The sequence below is a fragment of the Ovis canadensis genome, chromosome 5, assembly GCF_042477335.2.
Source record: "Ovis canadensis isolate MfBH-ARS-UI-01 breed Bighorn chromosome 5, ARS-UI_OviCan_v2, whole genome shotgun sequence".
NCBI lineage: Eukaryota > Metazoa > Chordata > Mammalia > Artiodactyla > Bovidae > Ovis > Ovis canadensis.
Window position 1 is genome coordinate 52,054,160 of NC_091249.1, and position 25,173 is coordinate 52,079,332.

The 25,173-nt window shown below is 50.6% G+C and overlaps 1 protein-coding gene across 1 annotated transcript in view; it reads right to left on the bottom strand.

Annotated features, from left to right (window-relative positions):
• COL23A1 (collagen type XXIII alpha 1 chain) overlaps positions 1–25,173 on the bottom strand; it is a 387,317-nt gene that overhangs the window by 27,056 nt on the left and 335,088 nt on the right. Inside the window, exons 4-5 of the mRNA XM_069591878.1 lie at positions 24,407–24,414; positions 22,768–22,794 (exon numbers count right to left, since the gene is read on the bottom strand). Of these exons, the coding sequence (XP_069447979.1) occupies positions 22,768–22,794; positions 24,407–24,414 (35 nt within the window). The remainder of the gene's footprint in view (positions 1–22,767; positions 22,795–24,406; positions 24,415–25,173) is intronic.

A 25,173-nucleotide genomic window follows, 5' to 3' on the forward strand; every position in this document is an offset into this window, starting at 1 on the left:
CCGGCCCTGATAAGGCCATGTCCCTCTGGGCATCTCTACCTAAGACTCCTCACCCTGGCCTGGCCTTCCCAGCTGCCATAACACAGAGGGCCCAGTCCCATCCTGGGTCTCTTCTGGGGCTATCGGTGGCCTCCATACTCTGCCTGAATCATAACAGAAGCCCTGTGTAAGGCAGGTGTTATCATTCTCATCTTACAGAGGAGGAAGCTGAGGCCCAGTGAGGGGAAGGCATTGCCCCAGGCCAGGTAGCCAGAAGAAGTCAGGACTGGAGCCCACATGGCAGGGACTTCAATTCTCTGTGGACACAGAAGCCTATACTACACTCAAGCCCTAGCAGTGGTCTCACCTGGCCTCTGGCCACTCTCTCTCCCTCTTGTCTGCCCTTGTATTCCTCTGCTCAAACTTTCCTTGCTCTGTCCCATTGCCCACTGGATCTTGCCTGTCCCTGGACCCCCAGTCAGCTTGTCCAGAGTGGTTGCCATTGCGGACTCTGTGCCCAGGCCCTGAGTGTGTCTGTCCGTCCTGCCGACCTGAGCCCAAACATAGTGCACACTTGGCCCCTCTTTATGCTGCATGGTCTAAAAAAATCATAATGCAGATGAAAATTAAAAAGAGACGAAGATGCAGCTTAGAACTAAGTAACATTCTTTCCTTTTCAAGAAATAAGAAGGTGAAGATGCAGAGAAAAAGGAAGCCCTGTGTGTTACCGACGGGAGTAAATTGTGCAGCCACTAGGGAAAACAGTATGGAGGTTCCTCAAATAATAAAAAACAAAACCACCTTACGATCTGGCAATTCCACGTCAGGGTATTTATAAAAAAAAACCCGAAAACAATAATTCAAAAAGATACCTGCACCTGCATTGCAGCATTTGTCACAATGATGAACAGAGAAACAACCTACGTGTCCACTGATGGATAAACTGATAAGGAAGATGTGGTATACACACACACACACACACACACACACACACACACACACAGAAATACTATTCAACCATAAAAGAGAATGAGAGGAGCTTGCCTTTTCAACAACACAGCTGGACTGTGAAGTGCATTATGCTAAGTGAAAAAGCCAGGCAGAAAAAGACAAATACCATATGATCTCATTTATAAGTGAGTGAGTGAGTGGAAGTCACTCAGTTGTGTCTGACTCTTTGTGAACCCAAGGACTATAGTCGATGGAATTCTCTAGGCCATAATGAAGGAGGAAACAGACAGAACAGGCTCCATCTTGAAAGCAGGACTCCATCTCGGGCCGGACTGTGGACTTTGAGCTATATGTCCAGCATCTATGGAAACGACATACCAACTGGAAAACCAGGCCCCCAGGATGGAAGAGCCCCAGGGCTCGTACCTAGACTCTCTGTTGCCTAAAAGAATACCCGAATTATCTGTGTCACCGAATAGAATCATACATTCTGTTATGCTTATTGGGGTATGACCACAGGCCTATTGATAATTGTCCGCTGTTAACTATCTAGGCTTAAGGCATATGTATTACGGGTTAACTTTGATTGTATCTTTCTTTTCCTTTGTTCAGACTAGTTTCAGGGAATTTGGGGAGGTGAGTTTGGGCACGTACACTTAGGGTATATGAGGTTTTCAGAAAAACTGGTCTGGGTCCTTGGCTAAGAGGAGACTCCACCTTGGGCCCGCTGGTATAACAAACTGCACTCCGCTATCTGCATTGTCCTTCTGAGTGAGTTTGTTTCCTAGAACATGTGGCTACAACATTTGGTGCATGGGCCGGGAAATTCCTCACTTTGAGGAGACAAGTCCCATTCAGGACTACTCTGAGGCCTTGAGACTTGAATCTTCTAGAGAGGAAAAGGCACCTCGCCCTTCTGGAAGGATTCTGCTTCTCAATGCCTGGACCTTTCACATTAGCAGGTAGTGGATGGCAGCAGGGGAACTGAGCGCTCAGGTGACGAGGAACCCACCCAGTAAGGTGGAAGAGGGGGCCTGATCACCACCCTGGGGGGATTAGATGGGGCACAGACCCATAGGAGCCTGGAATAGGCAGGTGGCAACGATTGCTTGGTACACAGGTTGAAGAGTGTGTTAGGGCTTAGGAAGGAAATTTGTGAAGGTTATTTAGGAAGTGGTGTCCACGCTGTCTTGGGGAAAATTATTACCAAGCAATTGCCAGGGGATTTTTGGGAGAAGAAACTTGGTTTTTGTATGCTCGTATTCTGCCCTCCCCAAGGAGGTGTCCCATCTGCTATGAAATTCTTAACCCACTCGGAATTGTCAGGCTAGAAGGAGGGGGATACATAAGTGAGTACGAATTGGCTCTTCTGGAGACAGCCTGGGACGTGGGATATTTAAACCATCTGTGTTTTCATCCGTACCTGATCAAGCCCACCAAGGCAGAATGGACTTTAAAAGGTAAGGGAGAAACAGTCTTGGACCACGTGGTGTTCTGGTTTGGGTGTGCTGACCAGCAGGTGAAGACACGCTGACCCCCCCTTCTCCCTTTGGGATCTGGCAGGTAAGGCTCTTCTCACCCCAATTAGGAAGGAGGCAGAATGGCAATTTAAGTGTCATTGAGTGGAAATATCAGAAGTACATAGGGTACTGAGAACTTCGTTCAGTTTAGTTCAGTTGCTCAGTTGTGTCTGACTCTGCGACCCCATGAATCACAGCACGCCAGGCCTCCCTGTCCATCACCAACTCCCAGACTTCGTAGACAGAATAAAAAGGAAAAGTAGAAGGTATGAGAAGGTAAGCAAGATGGGGGAAGTGAATCTAAGGCAACTGTATTGGAGTGCATGATTAAAAGTTTAAAGAAGGGATTAGGAGGAGACTATGGGGTGAAGATGAAGCCTAACCGCCTCCACATACTCTGTGAGGTCGAAAGGCCCCCTATGGGAGTAGGATGGCCACCAGAGAGCACCATGAACTTAAAAATACTGGAAGCAGTCTATGCAGTAGTCACAGGAGAGCCAGGGCACCTGGATCAATATCCATATATTGACTCAGGCTAGGGTTAGCTTAAGACCCTCCTACTTGGACAAGATTCTGAATTCAGAAGGGAAAGGGAAAAATATTAATGGCACAAAAATTGACTGATGATAAAAAAGAAAATTCTACAGGATTTGGACAGGGACGACCTGACCCCTCCCCCACACCGGATAATGACGCGCCCGCCGCCCAGTGCTCCACCAGGACCGGAGGCCGCCTTAATGCCTGAACCAGGGCCAGGTGAAGTTCCTGAGCAACCACTGCTCTTCCACCAGCTCTCCCGGAGTTCGTAGAGCCGCCGTTTTGGCAGGCTCCAACCCCAGCAAAGGAGACCTCTGGTCAATGCCCCCAGAATTCCACCTCAGCTGGACCTCCTAAATTGTATCCACCTCTCCTGTAACCCCTCAAGATGAATGGAGGTTGCACAATCTCCCGGAAAGGAAACCGGACGGGCTAAACAGTCAAGAGAGAGTTAACTCAACAATTCCCTGAGGTCTGGGTGGAAGACAACCCCCCTCAGGCTTGCGAAACAAGTCCCACTGGTAATAGAACTCAAACCCGGTACAACTACCCCAGCACTCTCCTTGGGCCTGCCAGACCTTGCTAAGCCGTTTACTCTTTACGTGACTGAAAAGGACAAGGTGGCTATGGGAGTGTTGTCCCAGACTGTGGGGACATGGGACAGACCAGTGACTTATCTCTAGTCAGCTGGACAATGTTGCCACTGGGTGGCTGGGAAGCTTATGGGCAGTTGCTGCAGTTGCCTTACTGGTTCGGGAGGCAGCCAAGCTGACTTTGGGCCAAGATTTGTTTGTAAAAGTCCCGCATGAGGTCAACACTCTCCTGCAAGGGGACCCTCATAAATGGCTGTCAACATCCTGGATTACTCAATACCAGGGACTGTTATGTGAGAACCCCCATGTTACTACTGAGCCTTGTCAGGCCCTGAATCTGGTCACTCTCTTTCTTGTGGGAGAAGGTGGGCCCTCACATGATTGCAAGGAAATATGCCAGCAGATCTGACTTGAGAGACCAGCCAATCCTGGACCCAGATTTGCTCCTGTACACCAATGGCACCAGCCTGGTGAAACAAGGACAATGACTGTCGGGATATGCAGTAGTCGTGGAAGAAACCATTGTTGAGGCTAGCTCTCTGCCGTCACAGTGGTCCGCTCAACAGGCCGAACTCTATGCTCTAATCCAGGCCCTCCAGCTGTCCAAAGGACAGAATCTCAGAACTGCACCGCCTGCTCACAGGTCAATGCTGCCTCTCGGCACAGACAGAAACCTCCAGGGATTCAGGTAAAAGGCACGCTGCCCTTTGAACACCTGGAAGTGGACTTCACTGAAATGAAACCTCACCAACACTACCATTACCTGCTGGTCATGGTATGTACATTCTCGGGATGGGTAGAAGCTTTTCCTACCTGGACTGATAGAGCATCAAAAGTAGCCTCGTGCCTGCTTAGGGAGATAGTTCCCAGATTTAGATTTCCTACCAGTATTGGATTGGACAATGGCCTGGCTTTTGTAGCTGACTTAGTATAACAAGTAAGCAAAACTTTAAACATTAAGTGGAAATTACATACAGCATATAGGCCGCAGAGTTCTGGGACAGTGGAAGGAACAAACTGGACACTTAAAGAGACACTCTCAAGTGGATCTTAGAGACTGACTGTTCCTGGGTGGACTTGTTTCCAAAGGCTCTGCTCAGACTCAGGATGACCCCACAGTCCCATGGCTCTTCTCCATACAAAATTGTGTATGGGAGGTCCCCTCCCATAATAAAACAGGTGTCAACAAATTTGTCTCAGGTAAGGCGAGATGAGATTTCACAGCAGATGCAACAACTGGGTAAGGTAATAAATCAGGTAACTAAGTTTGTACAAGAAAGGGTGCCATTCCCTCTTGGGGAACAGATTCACGAATTTGTGCCCAGGGATCAGGTGTGGTCAAGGACTGGCAACATGACTCCTTGGCCCCACATTAGAAGGGTCCAAATATTGTTTTTCTAACCACCCCTGCTGCTACTGCTGCTGCTAAGTCGCTTCAGTCATGTCCGACTCTGTGCGACCCCATAGACGGCAGCCCACTAGGCTCCCCCGTCCCTCGGATTCTCCAGGCAAGAATACTGGAGTGGGTTGCCATTTCCTTCTCCAATGCCTGAAAGTGAAAGGTGAAAGTGAAGTCGCTCAGTCGTGTCCGACTCTTAGTGACCCCATGGACGGCAGCCTTCCAGGCTCCTCTGTCCATGGGATTTTCCAGGCAAGAGTACTGGAGTGGGGTGCCATTGCCTTCTCCACCCCTACGGCAGTTAAAGTTGCAGGTGTCACTCCCTGGATCCACCACATGAGGGTGAGGAGAGCATACCAGGCAGACCTGGAGAGCGCCGAGTGGACTACACAGAAGGACCCCACTGGGCCCCGTGAAACCAAGATCATCTTAAAGAAGAAACAGAGATGAAGCTCTGCAATCAACTGCTGCTACAAGGACTTGCTGGTATCATCTTGAGACTAACCATAGTTTCAGTACAAAGAGGGACCTGTGCTATAATTAAAAGTTGAATGTTGTGTATATATTCCTGATTTATCTGGCTATATATCAGCCACCCTAGATGACATGAAAGGCCAGGTAAAAGTTATGTCTGATGATAATCTTCCTTTTTGGACTTTGGTCCTATCTTGGGTGAAGAGTGATGGGTGGAAAACTATATTTACCATTGTTATAGTTGCCTTGATAGTTCCGCTTTGTGGACCCTTTATTTTGCAATGTATTATGAAATTGTAACCCAAAGGTTGATGTTGTTCTCCTAAATTGGAGGTGGGAGAGTCAGGGTGCAATATACCCCTATGAATGATGCTCATACTATGAGTTAAGAGCATCGAGAGGGGGGAATGAAGGAGGAAACAGACAGAACAGGCTCCATCTTGAAAGCAGGACTCCATCTCGGGCCGGACTGTGGACTTTGAGCTCTATGCCCAGCATCTATGGAAACGACATACCAACTGGAAAACCAGGCCCTCAGGATGGAAGAGCCCCAGGGCTCGTACCTAGACTCTCTGTTGCCTAAAAGAATACCCGAATTATCTGTGTCACCGAATAGAATCATACATTCTGTTATGCTTATTGGGGTATGACCACAGGCCTATCGATAATTGTCCCCTGTTAACTACCTAGGCTTAAGGCATACGTATTATGGGTTAACTTTGATTGTATCTTTCTTTTCCTTTGTTCAGACTAGTTTCAGGGAATTTGGGGAGGTGGGTTTGGGCACGTACACTTAGGGTATATAAGGTTTTCAGAAAAACTAGTCAGGGTCCTTGGCTAAGAGGAGACTCTGTCTTGGACCCGCCAGTGTAATAAACTGTACTCCGCTATCTGCATTGTCCTTCTGAGTGAGTTTGTTTCCCAGAACGTGTGGCTACAACAATAATACTGGAATGAGTAGCCTTTCTCTTCTCTGGGGGATCTTCCTAACCCAGGAATCGAACCAGGGTCTTCTGCATTGCAGGCGGATTCTTTACCAACTGAGCTATGAGGGAAGCCCTCTTTTTGTATGTGGAAACAAAATAAATGAGCTTATAGATAGAGAGAACACACTGAAGGTTGCCAGAAGTAGGGGAGTGGGTGAAATGGAAGAAAGTGTCAAAAGGTACAACCTTCAAGTTACAAGATAAATAAGCTCTAGGAATGTAACGTACAGCAATGATGACTCCAGTTAACAATACTGTATTGTATACTTGAAAGTTACTAAGAGGGTAGATCTTCTTCACCACAAGAAACAAAACAAAACAGAGACTAAGGTGTAGCTTAGAACTAAATGAAGCTCTTTTCTTCAAATGCCAGGGGGCAGAACACAGCAGCAGCTGGTGACATGAGCTGGCCTTGGAACTAGATTGCATGATGAATTCAAGACACTCCTGATAAAGGCCAGGGTACAGAGCAGGGCTTGCTTTGGACTTGACTCCCTTTTCTTTGCAGGGTCTGCCCTTGCCACAGCTCTGGGAGACTGGTGCCATGTCTCTTCCTACAGATGAAGAAACTGAGCCAATGGAATTGTCCAAGGGCTTGAAAGAGGCCCTGCTCTCCATGCAATGCTCTCTCTCCAGCAGCCCAGGATAGCAGGAGTGATGGATGGCTATCCAGGGAATCTGGGGAGAAGCCTCATAGGCTCCGCCTTCCTTCCAGGATTTCTGGTGCCTCTGACTCTCTGAGTGAGGAGACGCAGGGCTCTCTGGACCCTCTTTCACTTTGACCCTCTGCCAGGCCCAGTTCCAGTTGGCGTGAGGCATGCAGTGCCATGGTGCCCCGCTTTTCTAGAAATGACTGCTGCAGAAGGGAGCTTGCGGATGTTCTCTTGGCTTTGACCCCAGAGGGGAAAACTCAGTGCCACCAACTGTCTCTGAGAGCATTCTGAAGGCCAGACCTCAGCAGCCCCCTCCAAGGAGTGACGAGGGGCCTCTTGCCTTCCAGGCAGGATGCTCCTTTCTGCCACCTCCAAGACTGTCCCAGTGGATCACTGACAGTGCAGCCTTGGTTCCCAGCTTGCTAGTTTGTGAGAAGCCCCCTACATGGCAGAAAACCAAGTTTTCAATCCGGGGTCCTGCCTGTATTTGGGGTCACAGGGCCCTTGGCTCCTGGGACTTGATAAAGTTTGTAGTTTCAGAATAATGGCAGAGGGGGCATGAAGAGCAGCAACCTTGGAAATGTCCACGGTGAGGCTGAAGGAAAGTTACGAATTCCTCAGGGACTCAAAGCTGGAGCTGTATGTGGAGAATCCCATGGACAGAGGAGCCTGGCGGGCTACAGTTCATTGGGTCACAAAGAGTCAGACATGAGTGAAATGACTTAGCATGCACGTGGTTAGATATGATGCCAAGAAGATTCCCTTGGCAAACATAGAATGGTGACGTGCAGATATTTAGAGACCAGAGGGTGCTGGCCTGACTTCGGGGATGGAGCTGACCCACAGCTATGGCTTTGGTCTGTGGAGGTGGCTCTGGGCTCATCTCTGATGACATCGGGGCAGGAAGGTTATGCCCAGACCCTTGAATTCTCTGTCTGGGGAAATAACTGATGCGTGGAGAGGCTGCTCAGTGACCACGGGTCATGGGGAGTCACTGAGGAGGGGACTCACAGAAGGGTGGGGTGGAGGAGAAAACAGCTTGGCTTTGGAGTCAGATGGACTTGCCCAGCTTTGGGGCATGATTCTGACCTCTCTTATCTTGGGAGAGGCTGGGGCCTGGGCTGTGACCCTTAGAGGATGGGCCCTGCCCACAGTCACCCTAATACTGCTTTTACCAAACTGATGTCGGTGGAACACTGGTGTCTTGCAGGGTGTTAACAGGCTTGCCTGGGGTAAGGAATTCTATGGTCAAGTAAGGAGTTGTTGTTGAGTTACCAAGTTGTGTCCCACTCTTTGAGACTCCAGGGACTGCAGCACTCCAGGGTTCCCTGTCTCTCACTGTCTCTCAGAGTTTGCCTAAGTTCATGTCCATTGAACAGGTGATGCCATCCAACCATCTCATCCTCTGTTGCCCTCTTCTCCTGTCTTCAATCTTTTCCAGCATCAGGGTCTTTCCCACTGAGTCAACTGTTTGCTTCAGGTGGCCAAAGTATTGGAGCTTCACTTTCATCATCAGTCCTTCCAAAGAGTTCAGAGTTGATTTCCTTTAAGATTGACTGGTTTGATCTCCTTGCTTTCCAAGGGACTCTTAAGAGTCTTCTCCATAGCAGACTTTTTTGAACCATAGTTTGAAAGCATCAATTCTTCAGCGTTCTGCCTTCTTTACTGTCCAAGTCTCACATCCATACACAACTACTGGAAAGACCATAGCTTTGAATATATGGACCTTCGTTGGCAAAGTGATTTCTTTGCTTTTGAATACACTGTCTAGGTTTGTCATAGCTATCCTGCCAAGAAGCAATCATCTTCTAACTTCATGACTGCAGTCACCATCCACAGTGAAGTAAGGAGTTATACCCTGTGAAATAGATTTCTTTCCTGCAAGACTTGCCTGAGCCATCATTCTGCTTGTGGGTCTCCCAGAAGGCAATGTTCCCAGCTTCACTGGATCCCTTGTCTCAGGGCCTGGCTGAATCTTTGCAAAGCAACTGTGATGGCAGGCTGTGTGGATGAACCTGGTGTTTCCATGAGTTGGAAGGAGGTCCAAGCCTGGCTCTGAGTGCTCTGTGAGGAAGAGAAACATTCTGGGGAAGGGTAGGTCTAGTAGATGGGCTGGAGCAAGTCCAGGCTGAGTGCCCCAGCTGCTGACAAGCTGGTTTTGGGCAGGAGGGTCATGTACTGGGAAGCCAAGCCATCTTGAAGAGCAGAGCCCCAGACGGGGTGGTGGCAGGGCCTTGGTGGCAGGGGGTCTTATCCTGTCCAGACAGCCCTCCCTTCCCCGACTCTCGGCAGTCCCGGCTGCTTCTCTCCCTGCCTCTCCCACCAGAGGAACAGAAGGAATGACACTGGGCAGCCCACAGAGTGAAGGCAGGACGTGGGCCTTCCCTGGGTTCAAATCCCCTCTCTGAGCCTCAGCTCCCACAGAACGGGTGATCCTGAGGGTCAGATGCCACAGCACTGTGCCTGGAGGCGCTCGGTCCCTGCTGGCTCCTTCCCCTGCCTGATCAAAGCCGTGGAATTCACCAGAGGTTTTCAACGCTTTCTGCCCTCCACGAAGCTAGACAGCTGTTTACAAGCCTGGGTTATGCTTTAAATCACTCCTCCCTGGTGCAGATCAGCTGAGCTCCAGGGCGATTCTGGTTGTGTAGAAGCAAACAGAACCTCGCTCTGTGCTGAATCTCAGGCCAGGAGGACAGAGCCCCCATGCTGGCCCATCCCCTTGCCTCGTTCCACAACCTGAGCAGCCTGGAACCTCAGTTTCCTCATCTGTAAAATGGAGGTCATGCCTTTCTCTCTCTCTCTTTTTTTAATGCCTTTTTCTCAAATGACAAGTTCAACATGGGTCCCAAGATAGTCTCCTTGGTCTCCTCTTTCAGATCAACCCAAGTTGTGAGACCTACAGGTAAGCAGGCATGGAGTGGAGTCTGCACTGGCCCTGGAGTGGGCAGCGCTGGGGAGGGATGTTTGTGTGGCCTTCTGAGTGGCTGGCAGTGAGATGCCAGGCTGTGCCACTGCCGACATCTCTTACCTTTGTGGGTTTGCTCCCTCCCTCACCCCTTGGGTATTTCCTAAGCAGGGTTCCATGGAGCCATCTTTCAAAAAAAATATTAGCAAGTATGGCAAAAGAGAGGAGGTTTCTTGGTGAAGTAAGTTTGGGCCATGGAGTGTGCCAACTCTGTCACTGGAGCTTCTCAATGTGGCCATGGAACAAAGCCTTGGAGGGTCCCCGAGGCAAAGAAGTTGTGCAGACTGCTCCGTGTGAGGCTGGCTCTGTTCCTCCCTGTTAGCTGTGGCTCAGGCCTCCCAACTGGCGAGAGTATCTGTTGTATGGAACTGAATCAATATACTGGCCGTGTTTAGACAGAGACAGGAGTAAATGCTCAGACCAGCCGGAGCTGGGTGACTATCTTGCTTTCTGGTTGTAATTAACGCTGACAGCTCCTGTCAGGGAATGAAGCCCCCTCCAAATGCACCAGAACAGGGCCCCTGGATGGGGGGCTTACCAGGATTATCAGTCCAGGTCCAGTAATTATGGCCCAGATGTTGACAGTTCATCAAATTACAAGGCTGTTGGGGCCCAGAGTCCCAGCCTGGGACGTGCGTTTTCCTGTGCAAAGGCTCTCTCATTAGGGCTGTCCAGTGGGCAAGGGGGTGGATGGGCAGCGCCCTCGGGCAGGTCATTACCATGTGGTTTTGATTTCTCAGGTCAGGCTGTTTGCATACACACGGGCCACAGCACGACTGTCCAGGCTTAGCGATTTCCCAGACTTGAATTTCATTGTAGGGTAAGGGAAGAAAGAACCCCATTCTTACGTCCAGGCTGGCTGCAGCTTGTGTCTTGCTGGTGGCACGTGCCTTCTGGAGAACCCCTTCCTGGGATCTCAGGCCCTTTGTAGAGTGGTCTCTGCAGTCACCTGCTACACTTCAGAGTGAGCTGTGGGGTCCAGCTGTGCGGGGACCTAGGAGCCTGCCAAGGTCGGAGCCCTGCCCTTCACTTGGCCCTCCCATGCTGCCCCCTCTCACTCCTTGTCTGGGCAAGGGAGGGCAGGGCTGGCCTGGAGCCAGGTTTGGTTTAGTTGCAACATTTAAAAATTGGTTTAGTTGCAACATTTAAAAACATAAACATCTGGAGCATGGACTTTTATTGAAAAGCTGAAGATGGGTTCAGCTGGGTTCACATGCCTGGCAACGGCTGCTGGGCCCAGCGCAGTTCCCAGGACCTCGCAACTGGCCTACTGTCCTGCTGAAGTGACCTGCCAGCTCTGTAGGGGCATCTAGCTTTGTGACCCTTGGCCTAGAAAACCCACTGGTCTCTAGCTCTGTGATTTTGTGAGGCCGGAAAGCCAGCTGGCTTCTATTTTGGGGAGAAGACATGATCAGTGAACACGCTGTGTGCCCTGGAAGCAATTACACGTATGTCCATTACACCTCTTGTTTCCTCCTCTGTAAAGTAGGTGTGGTGTGGATGGAATGATTTCCTATAGGTAACAGTGTCCAGACTAGAGCTGGGCACCCAGGGGCTTGAATGAATGTGACTGTAATGTGCTGGGCCAGCTTCGGTGTAAAAGTCCAGGAAATGGGGCAGAGCTAAAAGACACACACACACACCCCTTTGCCTTCTCACCTGGAAGTCATTGACCCTAAGCATAGCCCTGTGGGGCAGATACCGTTATTACCTCCATTCCACTGATAAAGAAACTGAAGGTTGGCGAGGCTAGGCATAGCCAATTTGGCCTGAGACCCAAGCCTGAATTTCCTGCTTAAACCCGGCATGCTTCCCACCTCACCATCTCCCTGTGGCTGCACCGCGTACGGCCTCACCCCCACCCTCAGGGCAGAGCTGCAGCTTCCCTTGGCCTAACATTCAAGAACCCCCTGTCTGCCCCTACGATACTCCTTCCAGACCCACACGTCACCTCTGAGAAGTCTTCCTCACCTTTTCCTCAGCCACACAATTCCTCAGTAACTGACCCACTGCACTGCCTTCCCGCCACCTCCCGTCCCCACTGTGACTCTCCCTGAGGATCTGGTGCCCACCAGAGGCCTGCCTCTGAAGCGTGTCTATGACTATTTGAAGTGCCCCCTTCTCTAGATGGGCTTGCGCCATCCTGTCCCACCGAGTTTGGGTCTAAGTAGCCCCAAAAGGCTTCCCAGGTGGTATTAGCGGTAAAGAACCTGCCCACCAATGCAGGAGATCTGAGATGTGGGTTCAATCCCTAGGTTGGGAAGATCCCCCTGAAGGAGGAAATGGCAACCCACTCCAGTGTTCTTGCCTGGAGAAGCCCACGGACAGAGGAGTCTCGCAGATTACAGTCCATGGGATTGCAAAGAGTCGGACGTGACTGAAGCGACTTAGCACGCACGTGAGTAGAAGGACCTGCCTTTGTAGGGAGATGACCCACTGGGGCCAGTCTCTCCCAAGAAGCCCCTCTTGAAGGGTGGTTATGTAGCACAGGCTTGCATGCCTCCAGTGACAGGGAACTCACTGCTTCCTGGGCAACCTGATGGATTTGCAAGGTTTCTGTTAAGCCTGGACCTTCTCAGGTTGGATGCTATTGCGAGTTCTCTCCACTTTGTGCCTCCTTTATGGAGGCAACTGACTTGTCAATGAAGCTGAGTGCTCCAGGCCTGCTGGCCTTGACTTTCCTCTCCTGTTCCCTCCCAGCCTGGCCTGTTTTGGGTGCACCTTCTCTCTGGACATTATCCTTGAAGTTCCCATCTGCCAGCCCCTCCTCTGCCTTCCAAACTCGGCCCACACCTCTCTTCCTTTGGATGGTGCCCTGACCCCCACCAAGCCTGGCCTGGGTCACAGACACTTGGAGCAACCTGCACCTTCTCAGCCCTGAAGTTTGATTCTCTCTCCCACTCAATCCCCTCCTCCATGAGGGGATGGGCCCTGGATGTATGTCTCACTAGTTGTATCCCAAATGTCACACAAAGTGAGGACACAAGAAATATTTATTGAGTGAACCAATTGCCAAGTGAATTCTTCTATAAGTTCCCTACTAGCACCAGTGCTTGGCCTGGGAGCACCAGAGGGCGCTCCTGGCCCGTCAGGCACCAGCTGACTCCTGTCCTTCTGGGCCACACCTTGAGTGCTGGGGACACTGCTTTGGGAGGGGCTCCTTCAGCCTCAAGGGCTCCCCTGCTGGGGTTGGTGATCACCGTGGTTGAAGGAACTGTCACTCACTGAACCCCATCTGTACGTCCAGTGCTAGGGCGCTCATGGGGTCAGTTAATTGGCTCCCCAGATGCCTGAAGATGGGTCACATGGTCTATGGAGCCCCAAAGCCCACTCTCTCTCCACTGCATGGGCAGGACAGAGGGCCAGTCCTTGATTTCAGGAGGATACTGTGTGGACCAGCTTCAAACTCCAAATACCTGCTTTCTTTCAAGTCTACTCGCTTGAAAGACCTGAGTTTGCCCCAGTGGCCTAGTGCAGGTCTGTGAACATGCTCTTCCTGGCAATGTGGTGAGGGTGCTTCGCTGCCTGGGGAGAAAGGGGGTCAGAGACCAGCCTGGAGGGCATCACTCTGCAAAGGTGTCACAGGAACACCTGCAAAGAGCCGGACAAACCTCTGTTGGCCTCCCATGGGCTGCTCCTGCTGTAAGCAATCCCAGAACTAGACATGGGAAGATGGTACCTCCCTTGGAGGTTTGTAATAGGAGCAGGGGGCTCCTGGGCCACTGCCTGGAAGATGCAAAATGCTTGCAAGGATAAGTAGGGCTTCTAGAGACCAGGGGCAGGAGAGGCAGCTCAACCTTCTGTTCTTTTGGTTGCTCCGCGTGTGATACTTGAGGGACATGGGCCCAAGGCAAGGAGCCCAGGTCCAGGAGCACCTGTACTGGGCTTTTGAGGGTACCCTGGGGAAGAGGAAGGGAAAGTCAGCATGGTGGCCTTTTCCCTGGGGCCCAACTGTGGTTCCCCATGGTTCCAATCTGGGGACCATTAGCAGGGGCTGCTCAGGAAATCTGCTTTCATTTGCTCCACCCAGAATCTGGAGAACTGGGGAGCAGCCCTGCAGGGGTCAGATGAAAATGAGATGTGGAATGCTTAAGTCCAAAAACAGATGAATTTGGGATATTACAGATGAATTATTTAACTAATTACATTTTTACAATCAAAGCTGTTTTTGAACTATGAGGGTGCAAAGAAGCCTATGAATGCATGGTGCCTGGTGGTCCTTTTTTTGTTCACTTGATTAATTCCAAACAGTCTGAGTTATTCGTTTCAAAATTGGTCCCAGGCAGAGACCCTGTCTCCTATCCTGCATTTCAGTGCAGGGCTTGTGCTGGTCTCCTGGGGCCTAGGCTGTCGACGCCCCCCATGACTGACTCTGCATGCGATGGGCAGCTCTGCCTGCCCTTCACCCCGCCCCAGTTAGAGCATGCTTGGGGAACTGGCTGCTGCCAAGCATGAGGAGTTCTGGTTTTGGCCTCTCACCTGTCAGCTTCAGGCTGCAACTCCTGCCAGCCCTCTCTTCTCCAGTCTTCCCTCTTTCATCTCATCCTTACTGGGACTTGTTTCAGCCGCTTGGTGTTGATAGCCACCTTCTGTCTGGACCTCCCCTACACCCTGCCCCTGTCTCTGCCCTGCAGCCAGGGAGGCCTTTCCAGTATACACATCCATCTTCATCCCTCTGGGTGAGTGGGGGCCCTTCGTTTAGCGTCATCCTCCTCTTTCCTGCCCGTCCGCAGGGTCGCCGTCCGCTGGCACGTGGGCCACACTTTGGCCCTGCATTCTCACTGTGCCTGTGTTGGTCCTGCACGGAATGCCTAGCTACCCTGTCCCCCTGTCAACTCCTACTCATCCCTCAAAACAGGCCCCAACTGTGAGGCCTCCCCGTCCCAGGAGGAGTTAGCTCCTCCTTCCTCTGTGGGGTCCGGGGCCTTGTCTGGCTGCATTACAGCCTTACCCGCTGTGCCATAAAGATCTCTGTGTGGGAAGGTCTAGAGAGCCTTCAGGAGGAAGCCAGGCCCCTCGTGCTTGCCACTGTGAGAGCCGGCAAAGGGGCAGGGCCACTCTAAGCTTCGGTTTTTTCAGTCCACAAAACGGGCACAAGTCGTGGTGTCCAGGGATAGGATGTACTCTGAAACTGTGAAGGGCTGCCCAGATCTGATCCCTCATGTTTTCATCCAGGCCAAGTTGCACACTGCAAATGTGGACAGAAGGGCTAAGTGGATGCCTAGGGGCAGGGGTGGGGAGGGCTCAGTTATGGCTGTGGTCTCCCCGCTTCCCTCAGCTGCTCCTGGCCAGGGAAATGGAATTAGACATTTCATCATAAGGAAGACTTCCCCCCTCTTGCTACCACGAATTTCTAATAATTGGGGCCTGTTTTGAGGGATGAGTAGGAGTTTGACAGATATATGGATGAGGAATAGGAGAGAAGATGGGATGAAGACATTTTCTTCTTTAAGTTAGACCTTGTTTTCTGTTTTGTTTTTTTAATGGAAAGCAGGAAAGGGTCCTAACAATTTGATAATGGGGGAGGGGTGGTAGAATGGGGTGAGAATCCCAGGGCCAGATAGAAACAGGGATGAGGAGAACATTCACTCTAAATATCTGTTTCTCTGGGTGATGAGAGGAGAAAGACCCTTCTGCCAGTGCACAGACAGTCAGCCCTGATCTGCTGCTGCAGCCAGCTTACTGATAGGGTGGCTGGTGTGATGGAGAGTCTGCAGGCTTTGTGCTAATTCAGGCTTTGCCATGAGGGTGAGCCTGGTGTCTCAGCCAAGTCCTATCATGGACTGAGCCCAGCTTCCTCCTCTGTGCAGCAAGGCCAAGACCATCAATCTCTCAGGGTGTGAACACAGGCCAGCATGTCTCCAGCAAACACTCAGTCCATGCACTTACAGTCCTTGTAGTTCCTGGCATGTTGGAAAAGCCTCTGGGGGGGATGGGAGTGGACAGTCCCATAGTTCAGCAGGTAAAGAACACACCTCCCAATGCAGAAGACCCAGGAGATGCAGGTTGCATCCCTGGGTGGGGAAGATCCCCTGGAAGAGGAAATGGCAACCCCCTCCAGTATTCTTGCTGAAAAATCCTATGGACAGAGGAGCCTGGTAGGCTATGGGCCAAAGGGTCACAAACAGCTGGTCATGACTGAGCGACTAAGCACTGGAAGGAGAGAGTCTTCCAGCATTTGTCAAGGCAGCCTGCCCCTGTGGACAGGTGGTTTCAGTAAACATAGAGCCAAGTTTTCTTGGCCTCCTGCCTCGGTCAGCCTCTCACCGTGACCTACAAGATTCTACTCCATGCAGCCCTGGAGACCTCTCCAACTCCCCCTTCTACCATTTCCTGGCACTTGCTCACTCACTCCAGCCTATTGGCCTCACACACACTCTGGACACACGACACATGCTTCAGTCTCATGACCTGTACACTTTTTCCTCTGCCAGGAGCATGTCTCACCACCTCTCCAAACTGTGACATCTTTTCATCATACGAGTTTCAGTTCAAATGTCATCTTCCCCAAGAGCTTTCTGATAATCCACATTATCCCACCCAGGCAGCCCTCTCATCACGTTCCCTGCTTTATTCTCTGTCTAGGACATTTTACTGTTTTGTTGGTTTCTTTTCTTTGTTTCTCTCATCACTGCAGGGAGGGGCCTTGTCACTCCTGTTTGGTGCTAGGCCAAAAACCCAGGAAACTGGTAGAGAGACGATGGCCGACGGTGTTTCTGAAGTGGGCACACTCCCCTATTCCAGGGACTCTGCACCACTGGCCCTCAGTGGGCTTCATCATTTCTATGTGCCTCTGGCCTCACGGCCTATCACTCTCCTCATACATTCAAATACACAAATCTTAAGCTCTGGAAAGTTTACTAAATACACATTTTCAATAACTATTTAAATTGTGTTCTGAAGGCGTAAAACAAACCTGAAAGTCATTAAAGCTCAGTGTTAAGAGTTAAAAAGTCCAAATACCAAAAGAAGAGGAAATGTGAGGATTTTGATGTTGTAAATAGGAGATGGTGAGAAGTTTTCTATGCGAAAGTCAAGGCGTAGACAAGGCTGAACCTTGCATGAGGGACAAGTCTTTTTGTCCTAGACAGAAGCCACAGTTTGGAGAGGAAAAAGGAGAGTGTTGTAAGAAACTTCCAGGAAGGCCACAGCGGCTCCTAGTTGTCCCTTCCTCTCTATCCCATGGTAAATTGGCTGTTGGCTACCCCTCCCCCATAGTTCCCCAAAGACTGCAGCTGGGTCTGATTCTCATTGTGCCACCCTCATACACAACACACCTCTGGGATTTGTTGAGCAGAGCCAATTCTGCTATTTATGAGATGGCAAACTCACTTTATCAACATGAATGCTGATTACTACCCCTAAATATAAAAGTGCTGTATCAAGGGCTCCTCTACAGGTCCCACCTTGGACTGGCAATGTTCTGAGTTTAGAATTCCCCCTGTGCTGCTCATTTCATGATGTCTGCTGTCCCTGGATCAACTGAAACTCGAAAATTCTTAAATGCCTGGTGATCTCTTGAAATTCTATCCCTGTAATTCCAAGTTCTACCACCAGATGGCAGTTAGGACTACATGAATTTTATCAAAACTAATTTCATCTGCGATTGCTTCTTATGAAAGTATACTCGAAATTAAAACAAGATACATACTTACACTTACATCCATAAATTTTCACCTATCATATTGGCATAGATTTAAAAGTATAATACCCTCGATTGGCCAAGGCTTTGGGAAACAAGTAGCGTTCATGTGCTGTTGGTGGGAATGTAAATCAGCACAGCCTTTGGGAGGGCAATTTGGCAGTACACATCAAAAGCCTTAAACATGTGCAAACCCTTTGGGCCAGCAAGTCAACTTCTAGACGTTTATTCTAAGGAGATAATTACGGAAATAAGCTTAGATTTATTCCCATCATGTTGACTACAAGAGTGAAAGATTGTCAATATAAATAACATGACTTGGGGACTGGTTAAATCAGTTATAGATATGGCAAGATGCTATGCAGCTATTACCTTCTATAAAAATGTTTTAATGATGTAGGAAACTCTCATTCTATATTAAGTGAAAAACATAGGTCACAAAAAAGTATGTCCATTGTAATCTCATTTTTATAATAATAAAAATAAAAACAAGCTTGTATACAAAAAGTATGGGAAGAACAAACACCAAAATATTGAGTGGACTTATCTGTGGGTGGTAGGATTATGGATACTTGCTTTTTTCTTTTTGTGCTTTTCTCTATTTTGGGAAGGTTTTTATAAAAAACATGCTTCTTTCGTCATCAGCAAAGAGCTATTCATTAACCCTTGCAGTAGAAAAGGACAGGCTGGCCTCTGTATAGGGAGACTGTGGACAAGGTGACCAGAGGCCCTTTTCGGTCCACAACCTGCCCCATGTACATACTCAGCTTCTATGCCCCTGTCCCTCTGCTGCCCCTACTGGGTCCACATATGGACTTAGTTTCAGCTGCTCTCCTCACAGGGTGGGGAGGGGCACCCGGGATTAACCCAGAACACACAGCTGGCACAGTCTTCACCACAGCCACCCTGCTTAAGTCTTTCCTTGCTCTTACTTCCCTTTAGGAAGTGACATGTTTTTAGCACAAAGGAAAAGAAAAACCTCCCTGAGGCTGGTCTTGAAGTTTACTAAATTGCAGAAAAAAGCCCCTAAAACTTTTTCTAAAACTGACAATTCTCAGGGTTTCAGTAAAACTTTTACAACTTTGAAATGCTTGTTTAACCTGTTGTTGGTAGCCCGCTAGGAGGTATATAAAGCTCTGCTCAAGTTAACGACAAGGGTAATCTCCTTTACTCTCTTCTGATATCTATGTCAGAAGCCTTTTCTGTTTCCTTTCAATAAACTTCCTCACTGCCAAAAAAAAAAAAAAAGAAAGAAAACTGACTGCTCTCAAAGCCATTTTCCTTTCTAAATGCTGCCAATGTGTGTCGGTGGATAAATTTCCTAAGCCTGTCTTTCTTTCCATCAAGGTTGTGTGAGGTGAGGAAGATAGAGGTATTATTGAGGAGCTGCCACCTGACATCCTACACTTGGGCTCTGGGTGTATTCTCCCATTTAAACCATTAGCTCCGTCGATGTGTTTTCCCCAGGTTCCAAGTACCCCAGTTCACCACGCTGAGCCAGGATAGGACTTGGGTCAGACAGATTCAAAGCCTGCAAATACTCAGCACATGAGGTACCTCTCGGGCGGCCATCCCCCTCACGCTAGAGGTCACCTTACCCCTGGGTGACCACATGGAACCGTCTGTAAGCAGAGCCCGGGCTGGAAGCTAGGGCCTCCATCAGCTGAGAGGTCCGAATTTCAGCCTAAAACACATGGACTCTGAGCCTGCAGAATTCCCTTCCAACCTCCCCCAGCCCACATAGGTCTGCTTCCCTCCTATGGAGGGAAGCCAGGCAGGGTGTCACCTTCACCCTGGGGGCCCACTAAAGGGACAGCCTCGGAGGCCTGGAACAAGGGTGCTCAGAAGCATACAGCTGGGTGAGCTGACTGGCTCCCGGCACTGGAGGCATGGACACCTTGAACTCAGCAGCAAGCAAGGCCAGCCCACCCAGGGAAGTTGCCCACATCTGTGTGGAATGGTGCACGCATGCTAAGTCACTTCAGCTTGTCCGACTCTTTGTGACCCCATGGACTGCAGCCTGCCAGGCTCCTCTGTCCATGGGATTCTTCAGGCAAGAATACTGGAGTGGGTTGCCGTTTCCTCCTCCAGGGGATCTTCCTGACCCAGGGATCCAACCCGCATCTCTCATGTCTCCTGTATTGGCAGGAGGGTTCTTTATCACTAGCGTCACATGGGAATTCGGAAGCGAGGAGTTGCATGCAAACTGGGGATGGGTGACTGCAGGAAAAGGAGCAATGCAACCCTGGGGTAACTGTGGGTGTGATACCAGCTTCTCACCCAGCACAGTCTGCTCGGGGCTACCCAGAGACAAGAAGCCTAAGGGGCCAAGGGCACAACGGCACAGGCTGCCAGCGCTGCCTGCAAACAGGCAGTGGGGAGGGCTTGCTGGGCTCTAACCTGCTTCCTTTCCAGAAAGCTCCCAACTTCATACCGGGTGAACACACCTCTCCTTTGGCCTCCTCCTCTCAGATTCACAGACCCTATCTCTGACCTGGGCTCAGCACCAAAAACCTCACATGCTATATGCTTAGTTGCTCAGTCATGTCCAACTCTGGGACCCCATGGACAGTAGCCCGCCAGACTCCTGTTCATGGGGATTCTCCAGGCAAGAATACTGGAGTGGGTTACTATGCCTTCCTCCAGGGGATCTTCCCAACCCAGGGATCAAACCCAGGTCTCCTCCATTGCAGGCAGATTCTTTACCAGTTGAGCTACGAGGGAAGCCCCAAATCCCAGGCTTAGTTTCCTGCCAGCCCTATAACAACCCCACTCACTTGGCCACTGTTTACTGGAATCTCGCTTTACCTAATCCCAGCTCTCTTCTTCACATGGAAGGAAACAGATTCTTAGTGCTGCTGAGGGGCTTGCCCCTGCCTCACAGCGAGTGAGTGGGATTCAATTCCCAGCTGCCGAACTCTGCAGGGAGACTCTGGCCCGTCACCCACAGAGCCTGCTGACCATCCCCACAGCCTGCTCTGTCCTGGGAGGAAGGGCAGGGATGGCGGCAGAGGGAGTTGAGGCTCTGTGGGAGGCAGACTGGACCCTCTGGCAGCTGGTGTAGAGCTCCCTGCCCCTTCCCCGGGCTAAATGACTTCCACAGTCAGCCAGCAGCCTCTCTGATGCTCACAGCCAAGGAGAAAGAACCTCTGGGTGTCATGCACTCAGAGGAGACAGTAATAGGGGAAGAGCCACTACTCACTCCCCTGGGGCTAACCTGGTGGCTCAGTGGTAAGGAATCTGCCTGCCAATGCAGGAGACACAGGTTCGATCCCTGGTCCGGGAAGATCCCACGTGCCTCGGAGCAATTAAGCCCGTGCACCACATTACTGAGACTGTGCTCTAGACTCTGGGAAGCGCAACTGAGCCCACGTGCAGCAGCTACTGAAACCCGCGTACCCTAAAGCCTGTGCTCAACAAGAGAGGTCACCGCAACGAGAAGCCTATACACTTCAGCAAAGAGTAGTCCCTGCTCTTCACAACTAGAGAAAAGCCCTCGAAGCAACGAAGACCCAGCCCAGCCAAAAAAACAGTAACCCTGGAGTGTAAAAGGCAACACGGTAATGCCAGGAGTGGTTCTGTCGGAAACTGTCCTGAGCTCCTGGGCTAGCGAAGCGAGTGGGCCCAAGACATGAAGGTGAAATATTTTAGCAAAAGCTTCTAGTTCCCCAAGACCCTGGCTGCCATGTCTGGGAATGTGAGGCCTGACTCCTTCCTCCCGCATCAGGAAAAGTTGCTGGGAGGTGGTGGCGCCCTGACCCGCCGTGTGCTCCTGCGGGATGAAGGTGGATCCTGGCTGGCTTCACATTTCATTCTTAACCCACGCAGGGCTGGGTGTTTCTAATCTGAGGGTCCAGGCTGCTTGCTGCTGGGGGAGCTGCCCTGGCCAGCCAGGAGGTTCCAAACTCCACTCTGGACTCAGAATGGACCACTCCAGACATGAGGGAAATGCCCCCTAAATTTCCACCAAGTCTTGTAGGCTAGGTTTGTGACACATTTTGTGCAGCTATCACCTCCTCTGCCTTAATTAACACCAGCTCCAATGCTATAAGGGAGACTTTGAATCACCCTGGGTCACAAAACAGGAAACTGAAGCTCACAGAGGGCCAGAGCCTTCCCCAAGGTCATCCATATACGAGACAGCAGTGTTGGAACCCATGCTCAGGTCTCCCTAATGCTTGGGGCTGGAGTTCCCTCCACAGCCTCCTTGGAAGGCGACTCCTGCAAGACTGGGGACCCACCTTCTGCCCCTGCCTTCCCCTGCCAGCCCATCCTGAGTGTGGACAGAGCTGGCCACTAGAGAGGCCCCTGAATTTATCGACGTTTACCCTCCCTGCATCCTCCTGGCCTGAGCACAAGACAAACGTGTCTCCTGGCAGGATGGTCCTTGTACTCCCCTTCACCTGGCTCACCCCCTGCTCTGTCTTTATCAGGACTTCTGGATGCTGCTGTCATGGGCAGAACCCCACAGCGGCACAACCTCATGTCACCGTGCTTCTGCTGTGGTGCTCACTCGGCTCAGGCTGGGGACGTCCATTCCAGGTATAAGCTAGCTTTTAGGTTTAACTGTAAAAGATCTGAGAAGCAATGACTCCAAAGAGGCCAAACAGGAACCAACCAGTCTCTGGTTCTGGAGCGGTGACAGGGCACGGGGGGCTGGGACAGGGAGTCTCCTGTTCCCTGGGAAGAGGATGACATCCAAGCCCGAGTGGGAGCACTCACTCCATGGTCAAGGACTGGACCCTGGGCTCAGGGCTGACACACGGGCTGGGAAGAGCAGTGTTGGGTGGTCTCAGCATGCCCATGAGACTCTTGAAGGCTATTTGATTTGTCTGCAGGGCTGCTGGAGGGGCAGACGGTTCCTGCCAGGACAGGGCCTTGCAGACCCGCACATTTTACAACTCCACAGAACTAACACTAATCCATCCACAGAGAGACTGTGGCCACTGAGGAGCAGAGCTGGAGGAGCGGGAGGAGAGGGGTGCAGACAGTTAAATAAAGGCACAGAGGAAGAAGATTGGCTAGAGAGTGAAGGGCAAAGAGAGAAAAAAAATAAATGGCAAATTACCGGGTAGCCATCTCGTCCCGATTGCCCCTGTGGTAATTAATATGTCGTTAATAATTAGACCTTCGGTAGAAAAACCATATGGCAACACTTAGAACTCAATCAGGGCCCCAGATCCCCCTCGCCCCTGTGTCTGTGGGGTTTGCAGCAGATGCTGCTGATGGACTCCTTCAAGGGGAACGCAAGGCTGAAGCAGGTCTGGGGGATGGAGCACCTAGTCCCCAGCTCACTGACCTGGCTGGAGGGGTCACCAGGGCACACACCACAGTGTCTTCCTCACATCACCTGAGGCACATGGCAAGGACCTTGTGGAGTTCTAGGAGGTGGCATCCTAGCTACCACGGACAACACTCCTTCATGGGCCTCACGGGTTTCCTGTCTGTTGCCCCTGGGAATGGGGTGACCCGAGGAAGACAGCCTTTGGAAGTCAGAGGTATGGGGACACGTTGACTGCTACCGGATGCTTCTCTGACTCCATGTGCTTGCAGTAGTGGCTGCCCAGACACTGGGCCACATATTGGCCTCCACTTCAGGTTGCCATGGTAGCTATGGAGCCAGCTTCCAGAATCCCATGGGGTCTTTGCCACATGCAGCTTGAGAACTCTGCATCTGTTTAATTCACTTGGTCATTTTACAGCCAGCTTGAAAAACACAAACATGCACACAACAAGACAAATTTGCTCCATAGCCCTCTGCGTTCTGCACTTTGGCGAGTTCACACAGGCTAGCCTCCACATGACAGGAATGACTCAACTGCGTAAAACTGCTCTTGGCCCATAAATCTACACATTCCGGCTTTCTTCCTCAATGGGGTGCTGCTACATGCACCAAGACGTTCCGATTCTGAACGGTGCGGATTGGGAAATGAATCATGGTTAAGTTGAAGTAAAAATGAAGCTGCTCATCTGAAAGGAATTCCTTTAGAAGGTTAATTTTGGCTCAAGCAGACCGTCATTGCGTTTCTTGAATGAATTCATTGGGATTTATCAGGCTCTGAAAAACTGCCAAGATGAATCAAAGGCGAACTTGTCATGGGTCTTGGAGAAGGAATGGGATTTCTGGGGCTGCTGTGGATCCAGTAGCTACCCCCTCCCTCACATCCTTCTCCGACTCAGCACCCTTACTGGCCAGCTGTATTCTCAAGGTCTCTGTTGCCCAATCCAGAGAGTTAAATATTTTGGCAAAGAAGGAAAACAGACCCCAGAATCTAGTGGTTAAGCCCCACTTATTCTTGACATATTTGCCTGATTTCAGAGTCCTTTCTGCCAAAGCACGTGAGATGAAAATGTTTATGCAGATCAACTGCTGCAGAAGGGTTAGGAAATACAGGCATAGTGCTTGCGCTTCTGTGCACCAAGTTAAAAAACTTGAGCCAGAGATGTTGATGAGGAGCAGCCAGGTTTGTGGCAGCTCTCTTGGAAGGATAATGGTCACAGGATGCTTCACTGGGCAAGTCAAGTACATGAATCCTGTGCTTGCATTCATCTACAAATGCCAAAAGAACATGTCCCCTGGCTGAGACTGAATTTTTTGTAAAGAATACACCTCTCTAATCAAATATTCTTTTCATAGAAGTGCTACACAGAGAGAAAACAAAATATCTTATCTTTCAGGAGGAGAGAACATAATCCAGGACACTTACAGGAGGACCTGCAAAACACAAGCAGAGAAGCCATAGTAAGTATCAAAGGGAGAGAGGGTCCCCTCACCCTGGCCAGCCCCTTCCTTGCACAGCTCCCGGTCAGCCCTCCTTGCAAGGCTTTGCTGCTGTCGTCAGCCCCAAGGCCAAGTGTCAGGGCAGAGGGAGCACCTCTGCCCTTGGAGGGACTGGATGGGCATGTGCGTGGTGATGACAATCCAGCAAGGTCTGGTTTGTGCGTTTATGACACGAGGCTGCTGTGGCTTCCTGCTTGGGGGCACCGTGTTGGGCTTTGGCAGGCAGGGTAGGAGTCAGATCTGTTCCTTCTTGAAGAATACATTTTGGAGCTCAATGAGAGTTGGTTCATTTCTGTGGAAAGGGAGATACTTGAGAAAGAAAACATTTTGGGCAGAGGGAAGAATACTCCTAACAGGCACTGGATATGTGCTTGTGTGGCTGAGCAGATGTGTAAGGAGGTGGAGGGGGCCCATAGCCCAGCTCTGGGGTTAGCGGTGCTGAGCCTGGCTGTGTGTAGGGAAATTTGAAGGGGGCCAGTCTGGAAGCACAGGTGGCAGCTCCAGGAAGGCTGGTGCAGCAAGCTGAGGCTTGCCCCATAGAGCACATGCAGGTGTTCCTCACCTTAGAGTGCCCAAACCACCCTGCCCAGCCATGACAGCATTTGACCTACTCAGTAATCTCCGAGGTACGACAAACATACCCATGCAGCAGATGACAACACAGAGGCTCAGAGCGAAGGAAGTGACTCATCT